Source organism: Vombatus ursinus, unplaced genomic scaffold (assembly GCF_900497805.2).
Source record: "Vombatus ursinus unplaced genomic scaffold, bare-nosed wombat genome assembly UNPS02014772.1, whole genome shotgun sequence".
NCBI lineage: Eukaryota > Metazoa > Chordata > Mammalia > Diprotodontia > Vombatidae > Vombatus > Vombatus ursinus.
In genome coordinates, this window is record NW_020954550.1 from 9392368 (window position 1) to 9414297 (window position 21930).

A 21930-nucleotide genomic window follows, 5' to 3' on the forward strand; every position below is an offset into this window, starting at 1 on the left:
TGAATCAGAAAATGATTCCTGTGCAAATCTCAAAGGGAACTTCCATTTTTCACTACAGGGCGAAGAGAAAAATGTTTCTAGCCTGTTAACAGCCCAATTTTATCTCTCCATTATAGTTTCCTATTTTAAGTTTTTATGTAGTTCACATTTTGACTGCCTAGGAAGTCATGTGCCATTTAGAACATTGTTCGTATGTTACTGACTGTGCTCTAAAATGTTGTGGTTTTTTCTTCTTTTTTTGTGTATGTTATTCCCTCTTTTTAATTTTTTTGTTTTGTTTCTTAAGATTCATTAATTTATTTATTTTTCATTTTTGACATTTGCATCTGCAAGATTTTGAGTTCCAAGGGGCAGCTAGGTGGTACAGTGGATGGAGCTCCAGCCTTGGGGTTAGGAGGACTTGAGTTCAAATCCTGCCTCAGACACATAACACTTACTAGCTGTGTGACCCTGGGCAAGTCACTTAACCTCATTGCCTAACCAAAAAAAAAAAAAGATTTTGAGTTCCAAATTTTCTCACCATCTCGTCCCTCCCTCCACCCCAAGATGGTATGCATTCTGAATATCCTTTCCCCTAATCTGCCCTCCTTTCTATCTCCCCCCCCTTCTCTTATCCTCTTCCTCTTCTATTTTCCTGTAGGGCAGGATAGATTTCTATGCCCCATTGGCTGTATATCTTATTTCCCAGTTGCATGTGAAAACAATTTTTAACATTTGTTTTTAAAACTTTGGGTTCCAAATTTTCTCCCTTCCTCCCTCTCCACCCACACTTATTGAGAAGGCAAGCAACTCGATATAGGTTATACTTGTGTAGTCATGTAAAACACTTCCATAGTAGTCATGTTGTGAAAAACTAAGTGTATTTCCCTTCATCCTATCCCATCCCCCATTTATTCTTTTTCCTCTTTTGACCCTGTCCCTCCTCAGAAGTGTTTGCTTCTGATTACCCCCTGCTCCAATCTGCCCTCCCCTCTATCATCACCTCTGCTCTCTTAGCCGCTTCCCCCCTATTTTCCTGTAGGGTAAGAAAATTTTCCATACCCAATTCAGTGTGTATGTTATTCCCTCCTTAAGCCAAATCTGATGAGAATAAGATTCACTCATTCCCTCTCACCTTCCCCCATTTCCCCTCCACTGTAAGAGTCTTTTCTTCTCTGTTTTTTGTGAGATAATTTACCCTGTTCTACTTCTCCCTTCCTCCTTCTCCCAGTATAATCCTCTCTCACCCCTTAATTTTATTCTCCAGATATCACCCATTCATCTTCAATTCACCCTGTACCCTCTATCTACCAATATATTTATTCATATAATTTTTTTTCCCTCCTACTACCCTAATACTGACAAAGGTCTCATGAGTTACAAATATCTTTCCATGCAGGGTTGTAAACAGATCAACCTTAATAAGTCCCTTATGATTTCTCTTTCCTGTTTACCTCTTCAGGCTTCTCTTGAGTCTTATATTTGAAAGTCAAATTTTCTATTCAGCTCTGGTCTTTTCATCAAGAATGCTTGAAAGTCCTCTATTTCACTGAATGTCCATGTTTTCCCCCTGAAGGATTATACTCATTTTTGCTAGGTAGATACTTCTTGGCTGTAATCCTATCTCCTTTGCCCTCTGGAATATTATATTCCAAGCCTTGTGATCCCTTAGTGTAGAAGCTGCTAAATCCTATGTTATCCTGATTGTGTTTCCACAATATTTGAATTATTTCTTTCTAGCTGCTTGCAATATTTTCTCCTTGACCTGGGAACTCTAGAATTTGGCTATAATATTCCTAGAAGTTTTCCTTTGGGGATCTCTTTCAGGAGGTGATCAGTAGATTCTTTCAATTCTATTTTACCCTCTGGTTCTAGAATATCAGAGCAGTTTTCCTTGATAATTTCTTGAAAGATGATGTCTAGGCTCTTTTTTTGATCATGGCTTTCAGACAGTCTAATAATTTTTAAATTATTTCTCGTGGATCTATTTTCCAGGTCAGTTGTTTTTCCAATGAGATATTTCACATTGTCTTCTATTTTTTTATTCTTTTGGTGTTGTTTTACAATGTCTTGATTTCTCATGAAGTCACTAGCTTCCAGTTGCTCCATTCTAATTTTTAAGGAAGTGTTTTCTTCAGTGAGCTTTTGGACTTCCTTTTCCATTTGGCCAGTTCTGCTTTTGAAGGCATTCTTCTCCTCATGGGCTTTTTGGAGCTCTTTTGCTATTTGGGTTAGGCTATTTTGTAAGGTGTTATTTTCTTCAGTATTTTTTGGGGTCTCCTTTAGCAAGCCGTTGACTCGTCTTTCATGATTTTCTTGCGTCACTCTAATTTCTCTTCCCAGTTTTTCCTCTACTTCTCTTACTTGCTTCTTAAAATCCTTTTTGAGCTCTTCCATGGCCTGGGACTGATTCATATTTTTCTTGGGGGCTTTGCATGTAGGAACTTTGACTTTGTTGTCTTCTTCTGGTTGTATGTTTTGATCTTCTTTGTCACCAAAGAAAGATTCTATGGTCTGACTTTTTTTGCGCCTTTATATGTTCATGAGCCCAGCTTCCAGTCTGGGGTGCAGGGTCTGCTTCCAGTGTGGAGAATGTACTATCCCAAGCTTTGGGGGTTTTATGGAGCTGTTTTCAGAGATACTTCTAAGGGTCTGTAAATTTTCAGTTCTTCCAAGGTGGTATGGTCAGGGGTGAAGTGTTTACTCCTTTCCTGGCCTGTGCTGTGCTCTATGAGTGACCACAAGCACTCTTTTCTGCCTTGGAACTGTGAGGAGGATTCCCTCTCCACCCCTACCACAAGTTCCACCATGCCTATGCTCCTCCTCGCCCCAGGATTGCCACTCAGAACTGTGACCCAGATCCAAGCACAGGCAAAGCAAGAGAATCCTGCCCCAGAGCCAGCAAAGAGAACTCTGCAATCCCCCTCTGATCAGCAACTCTATTCCCCCTCAGTCTGTGGGCCAGAAGCTCTGGAAGCAGCCGCCATCTGAGGGACATGCAGGACTAGGGCTGGGATCAAGCTTCCATCTCACTGTCATCACAGACTTTTCCTAATGACCTTCTAAGTTGTCTTTGGCATTTGTGGGTTGAGAAGTCTGGAAACTGCTACAGCTGACTGTGATTTAGTCCTCTGAGGCCCGCACGCATGTTCGCCTGCACACCCACGCTGAACTGCATTTCTCTCCCAGTCTGGCGTGATAGACCTTTTTAATCAACCATCCAGGTTGTCTTGGGCTGGAAATTTGTTTCACTTGGTCTTTTTGTGGGTTGTGCTGCTCTAGAATTTGTTTAGAGCCATTTTTTTACAGATATTTGGAGGGGTCTGGGGACAGCTCAAGCAAGTCACTGCTTTTACTCCAATATCTTGGCTGTGCTCCCTTATAGTGCTATGTTTTTATAAAACTAACTCAAATACTACCATCTTGTGAAGACTTTTTACTCTGTATAGGTAATAATAATGGATAGCATTTGTTATAGTACTTAAAGATTTACAAAGTGGTTAAGTCGATGAGGAAACTGAGACTGAGAGAGTTTGAGTGACTTGCCCATAGTCACATCATCATCAATCATCATTATCATCATCATCATCATCATCATTATCATCATCATAACAATAGCTAACATTTATATAGTGCTTACTTTTTGCCAGGCACTGTGCTAAATACTTTACAATTTGAGCTTCGCAACAATCCTGGGAGGTAGGAAAGTGAATCAAACAGAAGTTAAGTGACTTGCCCAGGGTCACACAGCTAGTGTCTGAGGCCAGATTTGAACTCATGTCTTCCTGATGCTAAGTCCAAAATTCTTCCATTCAGTCACCTAGTTTGCCTTTAGGTAATGACCTTCCTTGAAAGCTACAATCCATAATTACCATCACCTTGGGTTTCACATTGCATGCTATGTTGTATCTCTTTAATATAATCATGTGCAAGTCAAGACATCACCCTTATGATGTCTTGTGATGTCCTCTTAGAGAACGAAGGATGAACAACAACAGCAACAGCTTATCATGCATTATTTTGTATTATTGTCATCTGTGTACGTGCCTTACCCTCTGAAGGGCATCTAGGTGGTGTAGTGGAAAGCAAGCTGGGCCTGGAGTTTGGAAAATCTGAGTGCAAATTTGGCTTCAGACATATACTAGCTGTGTTACCCTGGGCAAGTCACCTAACCTCTGTTTCCTCAATCATAAAATGAGAGTAATAATAGCATCTACCTCCTAGGGTTGTTGTGAGGATCAAATGAGATAATATGTGTTTATTTATTTTTAAAGTGTTTAGCAGAGTGCTTGACACATAGTAGGTGTTATGTAAATGTTTATTTACTTTGCTTCATTCCCCTTCCCCTCCAAACCCCACCCCTCCTTCTATACTATGAATTCTAGTCAGGCAAAGACCATGTTTTATCTCCCTCAGCCCCTACTACAGTGTTTTATACATGGTGAATACTTAATAAATGTTTGAATCAAACCAATTAATGACATTCAGGATAATGTGCCTCTATGGTAAACATAATTTAGCTTTTTTGGGGGGGGAGGAATTCAGTTGTCATTGGTTTGCATCTATAATTTCATAATTGTTATGAAGAAAACTTATCATACTGTGCTGTGGTGCAGGAACGGTTTCATGAGTCATAGAGGAAGGTAGGGCTATATCCTCTATTCAAAATGAACCAAAACTGACACCAATCAATCAGCCAATAAGCATTTATTTATCATCAGCTATGTTCCAGACTCTCGGTTAGGTGCTGAGGATGTAAAGTATTATTCATGAGAACAAATCCCAAAATCTGAAATGGTTTTAGAAAGAAATTTATCAGGTGATTTGGTAGAGGAATGTGAGTAGGAAAGGAGGGATGGCTTCCTCCAGTCCAGACTCTGCAATGTTTACACTATGTAGGATTTAGACAAGGGTGCCTGCACGTATGAACCACACTCACACAGTAGAGCAAAGTTGCCAAGAGAGCAATTTGAAAGCAAAGTAGAGTGAGATAGATATGAGTAACTATAAATATCTAATAAAATTTGGGCAAAGCCAAAATTTTGCTTTTCATCAGTTCATATGAGTCTTTCCAGGTTTTTCTGAAACCATCTTGCTCATCATTTCTTATAGCACAATAATATTTCATCACATTCGTATACCACAACTTGTTCAGTCATTCTGCCCTTGATGGGCATCCCCTCCATTTCCAATTCTTTGCCACCACAAAAAGAGATACTATAAATATTTTTGTAGGTATTTCCTTTTTCTTTGATCTCTTTGGGATACAGACCTGGTAGTAATATTGCTGGATCAAAAAGTATACAGTTTTATAGTCCTTTGGGCATAGTTACAAATTGTTCTCCAAAATGGTTGGACCAGTTCATAACTGCACCAACAGTGCATTAGTGTCTTCAATTTTTCCGTACCCTCCAACATTTATCATTTTCCTTTTCTGTCATGTTAGCCAATTTGATATGTGTAAAGCTTTACCTCAGAGCTGTTTTAATTTGCATTTCTCTAATAGTGATTTAGAGCATTTTTATATGACTACATATAGCTTTGATTTTTTCTTCTGAAAATTGCCTTTCTCATCCTTTGACCGTTTATCAATTGAGGAATGGTTCTTATTTCTGTAAATTTGACTCAGTTCTCTATAAAGTTGAGAATTTTGCATTTCTTTGTATCCCCAGGGTTCAGCATAGTACCTTGCATATGGTAGGAGTTTAAGAAATGGTAGTTGACTGTCCTGAAAAAAGGCATTTGAGAGATCCTCAGTAACTACTGATCTGTATTTACTTTTTAAAATGCCTCCTTTTTTAACTTTGTAAAATCTTTTTTTCCTTAATAGTATTATATTTTTTTCTAATTACATGTAAAGATAGTTTTCATCAATTGTTTTTTGTAAGATTTTGAGTTCCAAATTTTTTCTCCCTCCCATCTCCCCTCTCCAAGACAGCAAGCAATTTTATATAGGTTATACATGTGCAATCATGTAAATGTATTTCCACATTACTCATGTTGTAAAAGAAGAAACAGAACAAAAGGGGAAAACCATGAGAAAGGAAAAAACAAAAACAAAAACAAAAATAAAAGTGAAAATAGTATGCTTTGAACTGTGTTCAGACTCCATAGTTCTTTCTCTGGATGTGGATAGCATTTTCTATCATGAGTCTTTTGTAATTGTCTTGGATCATTGTATTGCTGAGAAGAGCTAAGTCTATCACAGCTAATCACTGCACAATGTGGCTGTTACAGTGTACAATTTTCTCCTGGTTCTGCTCACTTCACTCAGCATCAGTTCATATAAGTCTTTCCAGGTTTTTCTGAAATCCACCTGCTCATCATTTCTTATAGTATTCCATTGCGTTCATATACCACAACTTGTTCAGCATCCCCTCAATTTCCAATTCTTTGCCACCACAAAAAGAGCTGCTATAAATTTTTTTGTACATGTGGGTCCTTTTCCCATTTTTATGATCTCTTTGGGATAGACCTAGAAGTGGTATTGCTGGATCAAAGTGTATGCACAGTTTGATTTCCCTTTGGGCATAGTTCCAAATTGCACTCCAGAATGGTTGGATCAGTTCACAACTCCACCAATGATGCAATGTGTTCCAATTTTCCCACATCTTCTCCACCACTTGTCATTTTCCTTTTCTGTCATGTCAGCCAATATGATGGGTGTGATAGGGTACCTCAGAGTTGTTTTGATTTACATTTCTCTAATCAATAGTGATTTAGAGCTTTTTTTCATATAACTTTAATTTCTTCCTCTGAAAACTGCCTGTTCATATCCTTTGACCATTTATCAATTGGGGAATGACTTGTATTCTTATAAATTTGACTTAGTTCTCTATTTATTTGAGAAATGAGGCCTTTATCAGAAACATTGGCTGTAAAAATTGTTTCCCAGCTTTCTGCTTTCCTTCTAATCTTGATTACATTGGTTTTGTTTGTGCAAAACCTTTTTAATTTAATGTAATCAAAAGTATTCATTTTGCATTTCATAATGTTATCTATCTCTTGTTTGGTCATAAATTCCTCCCTTTTCTATAGATCTGACAGGTAAACTATTCCTTGCTCTCCTAATTTGCTTATGTTATCATCCCTTATGTCTAAATCATGTACCCATTTTGACCTTATCTTGGTCTAGGGTGTGAGATGTTGGTCTATGCCTAGTTTCTTCCTACTACTTTCTAGTTTTCCCATCAGCTTTTGTCAAATAGTGAGTTCTTATCCCAGAAGCTGGAGTCGTTGGGTTTATCAAACAGTAGATTACTATAGTCATTTACTACGGTGTCTTCTTATATACCTAATCTATTCCACCACTCTATTTGTTAGCCAGAACCAAAAAGTTTTGATGATTTTTGATTTATGATATAGTTTTAGATCTGGTATGGCTAGGCAACCTTCCTTTGCATTTTTTTCCCATTAATTCCCTTTATATTCTTGACCTTTTGTTTTCCAGATGAATTCCAGAAATTATTATTTTTTCTAGCTCTATAATTTTTGGTAGTCAGATGTGCATGGCACTGAACAAGTGAATTAATTTAAGTAGAATCGTAATTTTTGTTGTATTAACTTGGCCTACCCATAAGCAATTGATATTTTTCCAGTTATTTAGATCTGACTTTATTTGTATGAAAAGTGTTTTATAATTGTGTTCATTTAGTTCCTGGGTTTGTCTTGGCAGGTAGACTACCAAATATTTTATATTGTCTACAGTTACTTTAAATGGAATTTCTCTTTCTATCTCTTGCTGCTGGGCTTTGTTGGTAATATATAGAAATGCTAATGCTTTACGTGGGTTTTTTTATATCCTGTGGCTTTGCTAAAATCGTTAATTTTTTCAAGTAGTTTTTTTAGTTGATTCTGTAGGATTCTCTAAGTATACCATCATATCATCTGCGAAGAGTGATAGTTTTGTTTACTCATTGCCTGGTCTAATTCCTTCAGTTTCTTTTATTGCTAAAGCTAACATTTCTAGTTCAATATTGAATAATGGTGATAATGTACATTCTTGTTTTGCCCCTGATCTTATTGGGAAGCTTCTAGCTTAACTTTGTAAAATCTTTGGGAGAATTAGCTATACACATGTCAAGCTTATCTTTATGAAAATGTAAGAAGGGAATAGGTAAATTTTTACTAGCGAAGCATATCTCTATAGTCTCAAAAATCATAGCTTCAGAGAATACAGATCACAGCTTTCTCCGTTAAACAAAGGCCCACTTTCTTAACACCAATATTCTTTTGGTGGTTTTGTATGTCAGCCAGCCATTGTACTCTGGCAGCAAATGACAGCTCTGATGGTCAACTGACTCTCTATAGAGAGGAGGGATGTGTGTTTCATCCTTTGTTCTCCAGGACCAAGAGTGCTGTAAGTAATCTGAGTTTAGTTGCCCTTTGATATTGCTTTCATTTACATGGCTGCAGTCATTGCGTATGTTGTCTTTTTGGTTCTGTTTTGTTTTTTGGGGTTTTTTTTTTGCCCCATTTCCTTTTCTCTAAATTTCTTCTGTTTGTTGTTTCTTGGGCATATTCATATTCCCCATTTTGCAGATGAGGAAACCTAGAGAAGTAGATGACTTTCACACATTCAGTTAGTTAAATGGTAGGATCAGGAAATGAATTCAGATATCCTGACTCCAAATTAAGCCCTCTTTTTCACTATACCATCTTGCTTGATTAACATTAACAAACAGGAAGACTCTGTTTGCTGATTAATTTTGGACTCTATATTCTAAATTACCATATCTCTTAATGTAGCATATTTGAAGAGAATTTAATACAAATGTTTTTTACAACAATTATACCATTAATTGAGATTATTTCTCATTGTTCTATAAACCCCTTTCCAGAGATTTCCAGGAATAAATTCGTTGGCCTGTTTTGTGGCTGGCAAAAATGGAGTATTTGGCTCACCAGTTGTTAAATCCAAATTCATGTGTATTTTATTTAGTCTTGCAGTTCATCAGAGAAGTCCTACTTTGATGACTTAGTGTTACACATAGGTGACCTTAGGCTCTTGACCCTTATGCTAACAGAGCTAGCAGGCTTGACCAAGCTTTGAGCCCAGCCTGATGACTGATTATTTAATCTCACGCATATTTTTTGGGTAATTTCTTTGAATTTTTTTTAACAGATTATCCAAAGCAGCAGCACAGGGTTATGATTTAAAAAACAAAACAAAACAAAATGGTGTTACTTTTCTCTACAAAATCTTTTTTAAAACAATTTCTATAGAAAAGGTTTCTATATGCCTCTGACTGCATACATACCAGTTTGATAGAAGTAGCAAGTGTTGCTTGCTAAACTAGTGAAACCTAGTTTATTTTAAGGTCTCAAACTGGGGGGGGGACCCAAAGTAAAGATGTTTGCTCTTGTTGTAAAAAGATAATGAACATATAGCGGAACTGTGCAGAAACTCGGGGAAGAGAACAGATGGGATTTTTGGCAAATGAGTGGGAAGTCTGACGCCTGGCAGCATGGATTGGGCTGATGCCATGGCATATGGTGCTGATAATATTTCATTCAGTTAAAAGAAGTGCCACTTAGTCATTGCCAGTCCGAAGATATCTTAACCATATTGAAAAAAAATGTAACTAGCCAAGGCAGCCATGTTGCCAAACATCTCTTCTGCCAGTTTTCTGATGTCAATTTCTGATGTCCAAAGAGTGTATTCTTATCTGAAATCTTCGCTAATGTGAGATGTTGCTGTTTTATGTACTATTATGTCTGAATTAATACAACACACACAATACAAAGATGGTAATATTGATGGTGAGCATGATCTTCAGGTTTGTTTGTGGCCGAAAAGAAAATTGTGGGAACAAGTAGTTCTTTGTCACACTGAGCAGAGCATTCATTCAGTAACTATTATTCAGTGCCTACTACGTGCCTACCACAGTGCTAGGCACCATGAGAAACCCACTTAAAATTGCCTTCTTAAAGTTTACCATCCAGTGTCAGAGTAAAGACTAACATATACGAAACAGTAAACAACACAAAAGACCCATGATTTGACTGGTGTAGATACTCCCACTGTAGATAGATTGCAACCTTTCTAGACAGTTTCATGAGTTTCTGTGGCCAAAAATAAAAATCATGGTGGCTAACCTTCTTGCGTGAAATCTCTCTGACCTTAGTTAGGCTGATCCTTGGATGACAGACATACCATCTGTCACCAGGCCCATACCTGAAGTTTTTCCAATTGGGTAGGCCTAGACAGGGCTTGGACTTAGAACTGCCTCTGAGAATCCGAGTCAATACCATGAGGCATCAAAATAGAACGTTAGTGAGGAATACAAGCACATAATTATGTGCCAAGTCATGGCAAGGAGGTGTGAGGGAAGAGAAAGGAGAGATTCAAAGTTAGGGTAAGGAGCAGTGCAGTATTATCTATTCATTCTATTCTGAATGAGTTTTAGTTATAATGACAATTAAAAAGGAAATAATTTAAAATTCATTTTTAATTTAAATTTAATAATTTAAAATTTCATTTCCATTGTCTTAAGTTTTTTAAGAGCATTGATCATGTTCTTTCTTTCATATCATCCAGAGTGCCTCATGTGTTTTTTCCAGGAGCCAATTAGCCAAACATTTCAGAAGCAGGACTTGAAGCCCAGTCTGCCTGTGTCCAAGGTGAGCTCTCTATCCACTCTTCCTTACTTTTTGTATATTCTTGAAAAATGACAAATCCCTCAACAAACACCGATTAGCTAAAAGACATGGTCAATGCCTATAAGAAACTCAAGACAATTCAAACTTGAAAACATGGGACTTCAGTGACAGAACCTCTCAAGGTCCCAGGATACTCTAAAACTATTTTATATGGACTACTGTTCCCATGACCCTAAGTAATAGTGTTTAAAAGGTTGTCAGGGTCTATGTAGGCAAGAAATCTGCTATATAGAGAATTAACTATAGAGTCCTCACAGGAGACTGTACTGACATGACTCAATGCAAGCTAGCTTTTTCTTCTGAGATGAAGTGAGATAGTGGTAGCCACAGTAGTCAATAATCAATAAAACACTAGTCCATACATACGATCTGCTATCTAGGTATGGAAGGCCTTAAGAGATCATATAGTGCAACCCCCTCATTTTATAGTTGAGGCTTAATGAGGTTGAGTGACACAGATGAAATAGAACAGCCAGGATTCAAATTCAAGTCCTACGATTCCAAGCTCAGCATTTCTTCCACTGGACCAACATCAAACTTAAACATGCAAGGTGCTGTGACTTCGGCATCTCCCAGCTATATATTAAAAACCAACATGGTGGTTTGGGAATTATTAGATACTGTGGAAAATTTAAGTGATTTATTCACACATCTGTACAATATTGTTTTTGTCAGAGAAAAATAATATATGGTGACTTGATCCTAGGTTCACAAATATCAAACTGAAAGCTTTATTATTTCCAGCCACATGGCTACCTCATTAGATTTGAGGCAACATAAAACAAAAATTAAAAAAAAAAAAAAAGGTAACGCTAGTTCTTGTATTCTACCACATAGTATCCCAACGGGACTACCAGGCCTGATCTATCTTCTAATTTAGAGAAGCAACTTGGGCAACTGTTGGTGGCCCTTTTGTATGCTTCATTATCTGCACTACTTCTTTTCTTTTTCAAATTACTTTTTACATTCATTTTAAAAAACTTTGGGTTCCAAATTCTCTCCCTCCTTGTAGCTCCTCCCCCACCCATTGAGAAAGCAGACAATATAGTATCAGTTATACATTAAGTTGTGCAAACCATATTTCCCTACCTGTGTTACAAAAACATAAAAAGCAAGAAAAACCTTTTCTTTTTTAGAAAAGTTCTTAGTTCTTTCTTATCTAGCCGTAGCTATAAACTAGTGACACTCAGGGTCAAAAGATTGATGACTGAATCTATGAATTTTTATTGCATGAGTTGAAATGTCCATAAACACATTGTACATGGTGTCTTGGTAGCATTAGAAAGGATTGTTACAAGGAAAACCCTTTGTAAACTCTATAACCACCTTGAACATCAATTACCTTTCTTCAGACTCCCGACGGAAGCAGTCCAGGACCCCTCCAGGTCACCAGCTTTGGCCATTGTGAAAGGTAGCAATCCTTGTGGAGACTGGAACTAGCATTGCTTCTGCAGGTGCTGTAGTCCCACCCTACCCTGCCCCCTCCTCAGCAGTCAGTTTCTGAAGACCCAGAAAAATTTCTCACCACTGCAGACCACTGTCTAATGGTTCAACATTAGAAATGGTTATGGAACTATTAATGGGAATGAAACAAAAGATGCATTATCATCTGCCTTGGTGCTGCACCCCGAGAACCAGAGCCTTTCAGTCTGACTTGAAACTGAAACCTGTATCTGTTGTTTGCACTATTAGACTGAGTGTTCCTTGACAGCCGGGACTATCTTGCTTTTCTATTTGTATGCCCAGCACTTAGCGCAAAATAAGCATTACCTTCCACCCTTTCATCCATCCGTGCATCCATGCATCCATCCATCCAATCACCTCTTTAAAACATTGAAGTCTTTAGGTAGAAGACCTCTCTAGTTCTCTTCCCTTATGATGCAGAAACACAACCTTATTCAACTGCTCCTCAAGGTCTGGATTTCTCAAGTTCAAGACTCCCTTTTCCTCTGGAATTATCTTGACACTTTTCCTTCTTGGATGATCTGTTATTTTTTACATAGTGGTGGATCACATATGTTACTTACTTTCAAATAATCTTCTACCCTCTTATATGCTCAAGGATTCAAATGATTTTTGATCTTCCCTTACCCATGTCCATTTCTCCAAAATCAATGCTGAGGGCAGGTCTGTGGGCCACAAATGAGGGAATCTTTGCCTTCAACATTAAGGCTCTATTTTTTTTTTCTGGTTAATTCACAAATTAATGTTATGTTTCCCCACAGTGAGGAGGTTTAATAGAGCTGCTTTTAGTTACGCTGCTTTAATAAAACACTACCTTCAAATTAAAAATACATTATATTCTAGTCACACATCCTGGAAATGCTGTATCAAGAATGTCTTGAGGTAGTGCTGCTGCTGCCTTGCTTCTCTTCTTTCTTCTGGGCTGTGGATGGTGTCGTTGCTTCATTTTACCAAGAAATTACACTGGTAATTCTTTTGCTGAGTGGTGGCAGTGCTATGCAGACAGGACAAAAGCATAATACCTGTATTTAATGTTGTACACAGGCGTCTTCGGTCATCTACTTTCTTGTTTTTCCACGCTTTACACTTTGCACCTTCCCCATTGTTTATGGCTCCATAAATCATCAAGCATCTCAGTAATTTGTACTTGTTGGTGCTTTGGTGGATCTATAAAAATACTGTTATGAAGAAACTTACTCTTCAATCTTTTTTTCTCCTTACATTTTGATATATTTCATTGAAGATGTGTAGGAAAAGAATTGAGTATTTAAATGCCAGCAACATGTGAACAAGGAATTTATTTCCTAAATTTAACTTTTTTCTCTTTGTTGGTTCAGAAAAAAAAAAACACACACACACACACACTCACACACCAATTTGTAACTCAGCCAACTGCCCTTTTCCTTGCCATGAGGAAGACATATTTTGAAATTAAGGGCTCTGAATGTGAAAGAGAAAAAAGTGCCATATTTCCTTTCTTTCTTGAGAATTCTAATAAGTTGATTCAGCTGACTCAGTATTAGGGTATCGAATCAGGAGGATATATAAAACTTAAAAAATAAACCACACAGCTTTAAAGATCATTAGTTTATTATCTATTCTTCAGGTGTTACCTCAGAAACAATCTAGTTATATACAAAAATTTGGAATGTTGAATAAATGCTGATCGATAAAAACATTACATAGCTGCTGACATGGGAAAATTTTGGGAAAAAATTACAGCAAATTAATATTAAAGGCTCAATTCTGTGTTGCTTATTGCTATGATTGTGTTCAGAAGATGCTTTCAAGTATATATAACATATATATATATATACATACACACACATATACACACATCCCCACTCATTCTCATTCATATCCACACCCACGCTTTTCAAAACTCCAATCCAAATAGTCAGAAAAATATTTACAAAATAAATACAAGGGAAATTTCAAAATTTCTCTATATCATTCAAACCAATTCTTTAATGAGCTGTCACAAAATATGAAGATATCTTGTGTTTGTGGAAACAACTTTATACTGAATAAATTATTCTAGTTTCATTTTTATTAGTTTAAAAAATCCCAGATAAGAAACATGCTATGGAAAAATATTGATTCTGGCTTAAGATTTTCTATCACATATTCATTAAAATGAAATTAAGTATTGGGGGTGACGGTCCTTACATGGACTGGATTTTAAACTAAGAATGACTTTACAACTTTCTTAAAACTACATATACCTATACGTTTCCTTTCCTTTCTCTTTCTAAATGGAAACAATCATCAAAACACTATAATTATAAAAAAATCTTTACTCGCTAAGTAAAATGACATTTGATGTTAAGACTTTTAATATTTTGGGAATGAGTTTGGGGTTGAACAATAAATAAATAATGTGGAACCTGTGCAGTTTTTCATCTCATTGCACATTCCTGGTAACAAAAACTGGGGTACTCTATGAATTACTGGTTAAATTGAAATAAAAGGTTTAGAAACCATTAATTTAATACAGAATAATGTATAACTTGTTGCACTTATGGTATTTAAATCAGTTATATGGTATATGAAAATTAACTTAAGGCCAGCTCAGCAAAGAATCAGTTCTTTTGGACTTTCTTTCACTCTCTAAGATTATAGGCTGCGTAGATGATCAAATTAAGTTAGCAGATACAGAAAAAAAAACACACACATATTCTGTGTAATCCCTTTTCAAAGGCAGAATGTGATTTAAAGCAATGAAATGTGAAGATTGTTGCAAATGTCAAAATAACATCAGAAAAGAAATCTGAGAATAAAGGGAACACTGAGGCTTATAATATAGAAGCTCTGTCATTCTTTTCTTTAGAGATTACAACACACATACAATAAGTGAATTTTATCAAAATACAGCACATTTCTTCTAATATATCCAAAAAATCAATTCCTATGTAAATATTACTGAAAATCAACTAAAATGAGTTAAAATATACAAAGAGTTGTTAAAGGGTTTCAATTAAATTTTTAAAACTATACAGTACAATAAGCCGTAACAACTTCAAAGAAGTGCAATAATATTTGAGTTCATGTATTTAAAAAGTACTGCCTATTTATTTTGACTAGCAAAGAAGGAACATTTCTTTCCAACTCACTTTTCCAAAAAAAAAAAAAAAAAAAAGTAGGTTGGTTTTTTTTCCACTAGCCCTATATAAAAAGTCTTCATTACATTTGGGTTGAAGAACAATGTGTATCAGTTTAAAATCATCAACTTACATTTCTTAATTAAAAATGAATTGCAATAACCGAATATTGCTATCATGAAAGGCTAATGATTAGCCTTGATTAAAAACAGTTATTGGTCTTCTATGGCACTTTTCCCTGGTCCAAACAACCATGCATTAATTCTTACCACTGCACATTATTCAATCTCTACTCAATTACAAAGGAGAAATGATAAAATAAAATAGTTCTGGTGAACAAAATTAATAAACATACCATCAAATATTTTATACAGTAATAAGGAACAAAGGCAGCTGGTGGTAAATCACAATTATATTAATAGTTAGAAACCCTTTAATGACTCTGAAGTGTCTAGTTCACATTTAATGTTACCTGTAGGAACAGCCCTTAAATGAAGATCATTACAAACCAGTAGGTCTAACAGACCCATCCCTTTGCTAAATAACTTTCCACAGCAATTCTCCATCACTGTGCCACTGTTTCACAAACTTGCTTTGGTTACCTAGCTCCATGCGTATTGTTTCTTTTTAATTTAAGAAGGCAATGCAAGGCCAAACAAAATCAAGATGGCTTCCCTGACCCTTCCTGCATCATGCATTCCATGAGTGTTACAGGTAACACGTCTTAAAAACTGGCCATTTCAGTTTCATTTAAAAACAAAACAAAACAAAAAAAACAAACATCTATAAATAAGCTTAAAATGGAGTACTGATTACAGATCAGATTAAAAAGTACCACCATTTGCACAAAATCAGGGGATTTTCATGGCAAAGAAAAATGTATGGGGATATAGACAATAAGAGGTAAAAATTTTTTTGTAACTAAAAAAATAAAACTTCAATCACCAATAGCAGATGAATAGTCAATGGCTACGGCAAGAACAGATCCTGTAGAGCTCATAAAATGTAATTACAGTCTTTTTATTTAAAAAAAAAAAGACATTACATGTTTTATTGCATTATTCTTTTGGTAGACAAGCATTTTTTTTTTTCATTCTCTTTGCTTCCAGACTGTGATTGGAAATAACTTTTATCTAGCCTTGGAAATGAACCCAACCAACACCACCTTCATCTACCCATTCATCTATACAATGTGCACGTAGCAAAAACCAACATTTCAAATCTCTTGCCCACATTTACATAAGTGGTTTCAGCAGAAAATATTAATACCAGGTGAGGTGAATAAAAATAAAGGCATAAACAGCTACAGGACAGACAGCCCTGCCATCAGTCCAAAGCCTTGAACAAAGTTTAGTAATGTGTATGAGTTATCAAAAAATAAATCTACAATCTATACAAGAACAATACAGGTTTGTTCTTGTAACTTTGATTGTTATAATGTTTAAAAATCTAATGAGATTTATTCACCAGATGATTCTCTAAACAGTTCCTTCTATGTTCCATACAGTGGTTCTTGCCCTCTAACCACAAGTTCAGAATTTCATTAATGTACAAATTTTTCACATAATCTTTCAAGTTCCTTTTCATATATAAAAATAGTCTATTCAGTTTCTCCACAGATGTCTTGCAATGAATCTTGCTGACTTTTCCTTTAGTCCACAGTGCTTATGAAGAAATCTCTCGTATGATGATGAGTTCAACTGTGTTCTGGAAAGTTTTTAGCAAGGATACTGCTTGTCCATGATCAATATTGATGAAACTGTAGCCATTAGCCTAAAATGAGAAAGAAAATTTCTTTTCGAAAAACACTCCCACAGTAACTTATTTGCATGTATTCTTTTGCCAATAAATGCCTCTAGATGGCCTCTCCTGCCAATAGATACTTCTAGATGGTTTATCACATGAGGAGAAATAATGAATGACAAGACAGAAAACTCAGTCATTCTTCACAACATTGATTTTCTAAGGAATCATTTATTATCAGGACTCACTACAATATTCCTAGTTATCTTTGCAATAAAGATGTATAGTTTTTTTTCCTGGTTCCACCCATGTTTCATTCAGAAGATTACAACTAGACTACACTTAGAATGCCTGTTCTTGGGACAAGGATGGGAAATACAAGAAGTAGTTTGCTTGTTTTTTCCCCTAGCAGGAAGCAAAAGTGGGTGATCCAGGTTGTATATTTTTTTCTCTGTGTTTATTCTTCCCACTTTCCCCACTTGGTGAAACCATGCAAAGTATCCTGGCAACAGTGGCCAAACCTCATCCTCCCCTCTGGTGCCAAGGACACTTGGGAGCAACAGAAAGATTTCCTACGGGTTTTTCCTTCCTTTTGGCTTTGTAAATTTACTTACCTTGAAGTCATTAGAAGAAACAACGGATTTAAGGGAACCTATTTGTAATCTCTACTCCTGCCTAACTGTGAGCCCCATTTCTGTTTCCAACCACCCAGAGGGGAGGAAGATGCCTTTCCACAGATGAAGAGGGATGCAGGACTTTCCAAGGTATGTGAGTCTCCCCCCCCCCCTTTTTTTAAACTTTGCTCAGCTTTGATCAGACAATGTGGACTTAGTCCAGCCCTACTTGAACCCTAATCATTAGACAGTGTTCAGTCTTTACCCTTAGCAAAATCCCGGTAAAAAATTCCAAGCACCTGTTTGTTATATAACTTCTTATACATAATTTTCCAAGATAAGGGAAAGAATTTCAAACTTGAAAATATTAAATGAATCCATTAAAATGCTAGTAAATATAGGAAATACTTCTTTCCTGACTCTGCTTATTAACTATATTAAATTTTATTAAACTACTATATTCAGGCTGATACACAATATGCAACTCAAGAATTTTAGGACAGAAACATGAAAAAAATTATAAAAAGATGTATAACAATCACCTGAATAATTTTGTCTCCAGGTTGCAATAGTTTTGATGCTGGTCCTTCAGGCTGTACCCTGGTAACAAATATGCCCTTTAACCAAGAAAACAAAAGAAAAAGAAAATTTAACTGAAAACATAAATAACAAAGTAGTGAGGAGCACTCTTTTCTTTCTCTTGAGTTAACACAACATTTAATATCTTTTCTATTTCCACTTTAACATCCTATCCTCTTATCATATATAGTTGTTGTTCACCCTTCTTTTTCAATAAGGTTCAATGACATCATGAGGTGATGTCTTGACTCGTGCATGATTTAGATTTAAGTGAGGCAGAATTGCACAAAATCATCAGCCTCACTCCTCCAGTCATCAAAATCTAGTGGCAGGACAAAAGTCAAGATGACTGGTGATGGTCCAGGATGAAGTGGATGACCTTAATGGCTTCAACGTCTGACTAAGCTTTAAGTACTCCAGAGAGCCTATCTCACCTGCCATCGTGTCCATTTGGAGCCACAGATGATAGCTGGGTAACAGGTGGACACCAAAGGTGGATGAACAGCCCTGAAAAGGGCTCAGCAAACCCTCATACCAGAGGGGCTAGTCCTCCACCCCTATCATTATCGTGACTGGGAAGCAGAGTGGATAGAAGACTGGCCTGAAATGGCAAAAACTAATTCCAAGAACTGTCTGTAACACACACTAGATCTGAGTGTTGCCACAGACCAAGTCACTTAATCTTTCTGTATTCTAAGAAATTTTCCAAGACTAAAAGTTACAGATGAAAATGTAAATGGAAGGAGTTTTCCCACTAGGAGTTCCCTACACAAATTAAATCACTGTAGATTAAAAAGAGAGTGTTTGTGTCATTTATCTAACTAGAACTGATGTTTCTTTAGAACAGGGGCTATACCTTATACGTCATGGTATCTCACGGGGAAACTTGTACTCACAGCTGCTCCTTAAATAGAACAGAACTGAAGAACTGGGATTTCTGAGTCTAGAGAAGCCTTGGAGATCTCGGCAGCTGCCTACAAATCCCAGGCCTGACCAGCATCAGAAGCAGGGGGACCCCTGAAAGGCTGACCACCTCCTTGTCTTGTGAAAGTACAGATGACTTGCCAAAGCCACGCATCTAATTATCAGCAGAACCAAGGTCTTTGGGCGCTAAGTTGCCATTTTTGAGGAAATGTTACAAATAAGAGAGAACTGACCTGATTTCGTCTATTCCAGAAGGCAGAACTAAGAACAAAGGGTAGAAATTACAAGTGAGGTTGAAGAGTCTTGGGGCTATTCAGAAATTCTTTAACTGAAATGAAATTAGCTCCTTATGAAGTTATCCATAGCAACTTTTTCGCAGTCCTCCTTAGCTCTCCTTCCTATCAGCAGATATCTTTCAACCCCTACTTTACTGAGAAGATCAAGACCTTCTAACATAAGTTCGCTCAAAAACTCAAAATTTCTCTACATCTCGATAAAGAATTTCCTTCCTTCCTTCCCTTTTGAGGTATGTCCCTCCTTTTCCCCCAAGGCTGACAATTCTGCTTTTTCCTGTTCATGTTCAAATCTATTCCATGCAGCCCCTTGAATTACCACATTTTATTGCCAAACTTCTAATGAAAGTAACCTCTACTCAATCAATCCATAAACATTTATTAAGTGCCTACTTGAGGGAGATGCTAAGGATACAAAGAATGAAATCATTTTTCTATGCAAGGGACTTACATGCTGTCAGCAAAGACAAGTATATATAGAAAAATATGAAGAGAAAAAGAGAAGCACTCTGGGAAGGAAAGCACTAGCAATCAGAGAATCAGGAAAGCTTCATCTGGTAGTGCAGACTGAAAGAGGTGGGTGTGAGTGAGAAGGGCGGGCACTACAGGCAGAGGGAATGGCAATTGCAAAGGCAGAAAGATGGGAGGAGAGTTGTAGTGAAGTACCAAGAGAAAGTCAGTGGGGCTGGACTCCAGAATGTAGGAATAATGTGAAATGGGGATGGAGAGATTGGTTGTGGTCAGGTTGTGAAGAGTTTTGAAAACTTCAAAGATGAAATTATATTTGATATGAGAAGCCACAGGGAGCCACTGGAGTTTAATGAGTAGGGAAATGAAATGGTTAGATCTGTGCTTAAGGTAAATCAGGCCTGAACTAAGGTGGAGAGAAGGGGTCAGATTCCAGAGAGATGTTGTGGAGAGACAAGATGACTAGATGTGTGAGGTGAGGAAGCAGAGTCAAGGATAATTCTGAGGTTGGGAACCTGGGAGACTGAAGAAATGGTGGGGCTTTCGAGAGAGATGTGGCAGTCAGGGAGAGAAATGGGTGTGAAGTATGTGTCCAAGAAAATAAGCATATGCTGAATTTGGAATTTCTCCAGCATATCCAGTTTGAATTGGCCTTTATTCCTCATCCTTTTGGACTTCTCTGCAGTCTCCGGAACTACTGTGTCATTTCTCACACCATAAGAGAAAGATTCTGTACTCCTGAGTCCTGTTCTTAATTCTGCAAGTAATGACTTGAGACAGGATGATGGATAATTTCTTAGATCTACTCCAGCTTAAAATTTCTAGGATTCTATGAATTATCTCTCCTAATGACTACATTTCCAGTCTGCTTTCCTGGCTCTTTTTCTGTCCTTGACTTTCTTCTCTTCTTCATGCTCTCTCCTTTGGTGGTCCCATTGGCTTCAACTATCCAGACAACTCACCAATGTGTTACATTAGTCCAACCATCACCCCAAGTTCCAGACTTGAGCTAAAATCTTTCTGGATGTCATGTCAGCATCTGAATCTGAACATGTTTAATACTGAAGTTCTTATCCTTTCCCCCCAACCTGCTTACCTCTTGCGCTTCCTAGAGTTTTATGTGGAATTTATTATTATACATTTAATCAATTATCAAGGCTCAAAATCTCAGAATTCAATCACTATTCCCTCTTCTTTAACCAACCCCCTCCCAAATCCAGTCACCAAATTCTGCCAGTTCTGCCCTGCAAAAATCTTTCACATTTAATTTTTCTTTTCCATTCCCATTGCCCTAGTCCATGTGCTTACTACCTCTTACCTACTGCAATAACTGCCTAATTTGTTTCTCTGCCTTTAGTCTCTTCCCTACCTACCTGTCTGAGTCATCTTGTAAAAGCTTTTTCACGTTACTCCCTTGTTCTAACAATCTTCAATGTCTTTCCAAACTGCTAAGCATATTATTCAAGGTCTTCCATTATTTGGTGCAAACCTCCTTTTCTAGTCTAATCTTCCACTACTATTCCACTAATACTTCCACTATTTGCCCAGTAGGCCAATGATACATGATGACTCATCATTTCTCAAACACACCTCACATTTTCCCATACTTGTATTTTTAGTCAAAAGTATTTTTTGCCTACAATGATCTTATCTATCAAAATTCTACCTATCCTTTTAAGGCACAGTTTTATTCGTACCTTTATGCATGAAACCTTCCCTGAGCCAACAAGCCAGGTATAGTCTCTCCTTTCTTGATGAACTTGAGTTGTTCCCCTCGTCATACTTATTACAATTACAATTGTAATAAGTATATCATTATATTTACTGCATGCATATTTCTTCTGCTCTAGTTTAAGCTTTTTGGTCCTCTTCCTCTCTTCCACACAGTCATACAATATAATCTTTTGCACACAAAAAGCATTCAATAACTGTTTAAAAATTGAAACAATATGGGGACAACTAGGTGGCACAGTGGATAGAGCACCGGCCCTGGAGTCAGGAGGACCTGAGTTCAAATCCAGCCTCAGACACATAGTACTTACTAGCTGTGTGACTCTGGGCAAGTCACTTAACCCCAACTGCCTCACCAAAAAAAAAAAAAAA

At 37.0% G+C, this 21930-nt stretch overlaps 1 protein-coding gene and 1 long non-coding RNA gene across 6 annotated transcripts in view; one reads left to right on the plus strand and one right to left on the minus strand.

Annotated features, from left to right (window-relative positions):
* The first annotated feature begins 10563 nt into the window (after positions 1 to 10563).
* Positions 10564 to 20156, plus strand: LOC114044183. Its single transcript, XR_003569184.1, has 3 exons — positions 10564 to 10602; positions 17662 to 17713; positions 18985 to 20156. It is a non-coding gene; the product is annotated as an uncharacterized LOC114044183 (long non-coding RNA).
* Positions 13678 to 21930, minus strand: part of ERBIN (erbb2 interacting protein) — a 189278-nt gene continuing 181025 nt past the window's right edge. For all 5 annotated transcript variants that reach the window (XM_027863532.1, XM_027863529.1, XM_027863531.1 and 2 more), the window contains 2 exons: positions 18106 to 18180; positions 13678 to 16979 (listed from right to left, as the gene is read on the minus strand). In XM_027863532.1, coding sequence (XP_027719333.1) covers positions 16872 to 16979; positions 18106 to 18180 — 183 coding nt within the window. In that variant the 3' untranslated portion in view covers positions 13678 to 16871. The remainder of the gene's footprint in view (positions 16980 to 18105; positions 18181 to 21930) is intronic.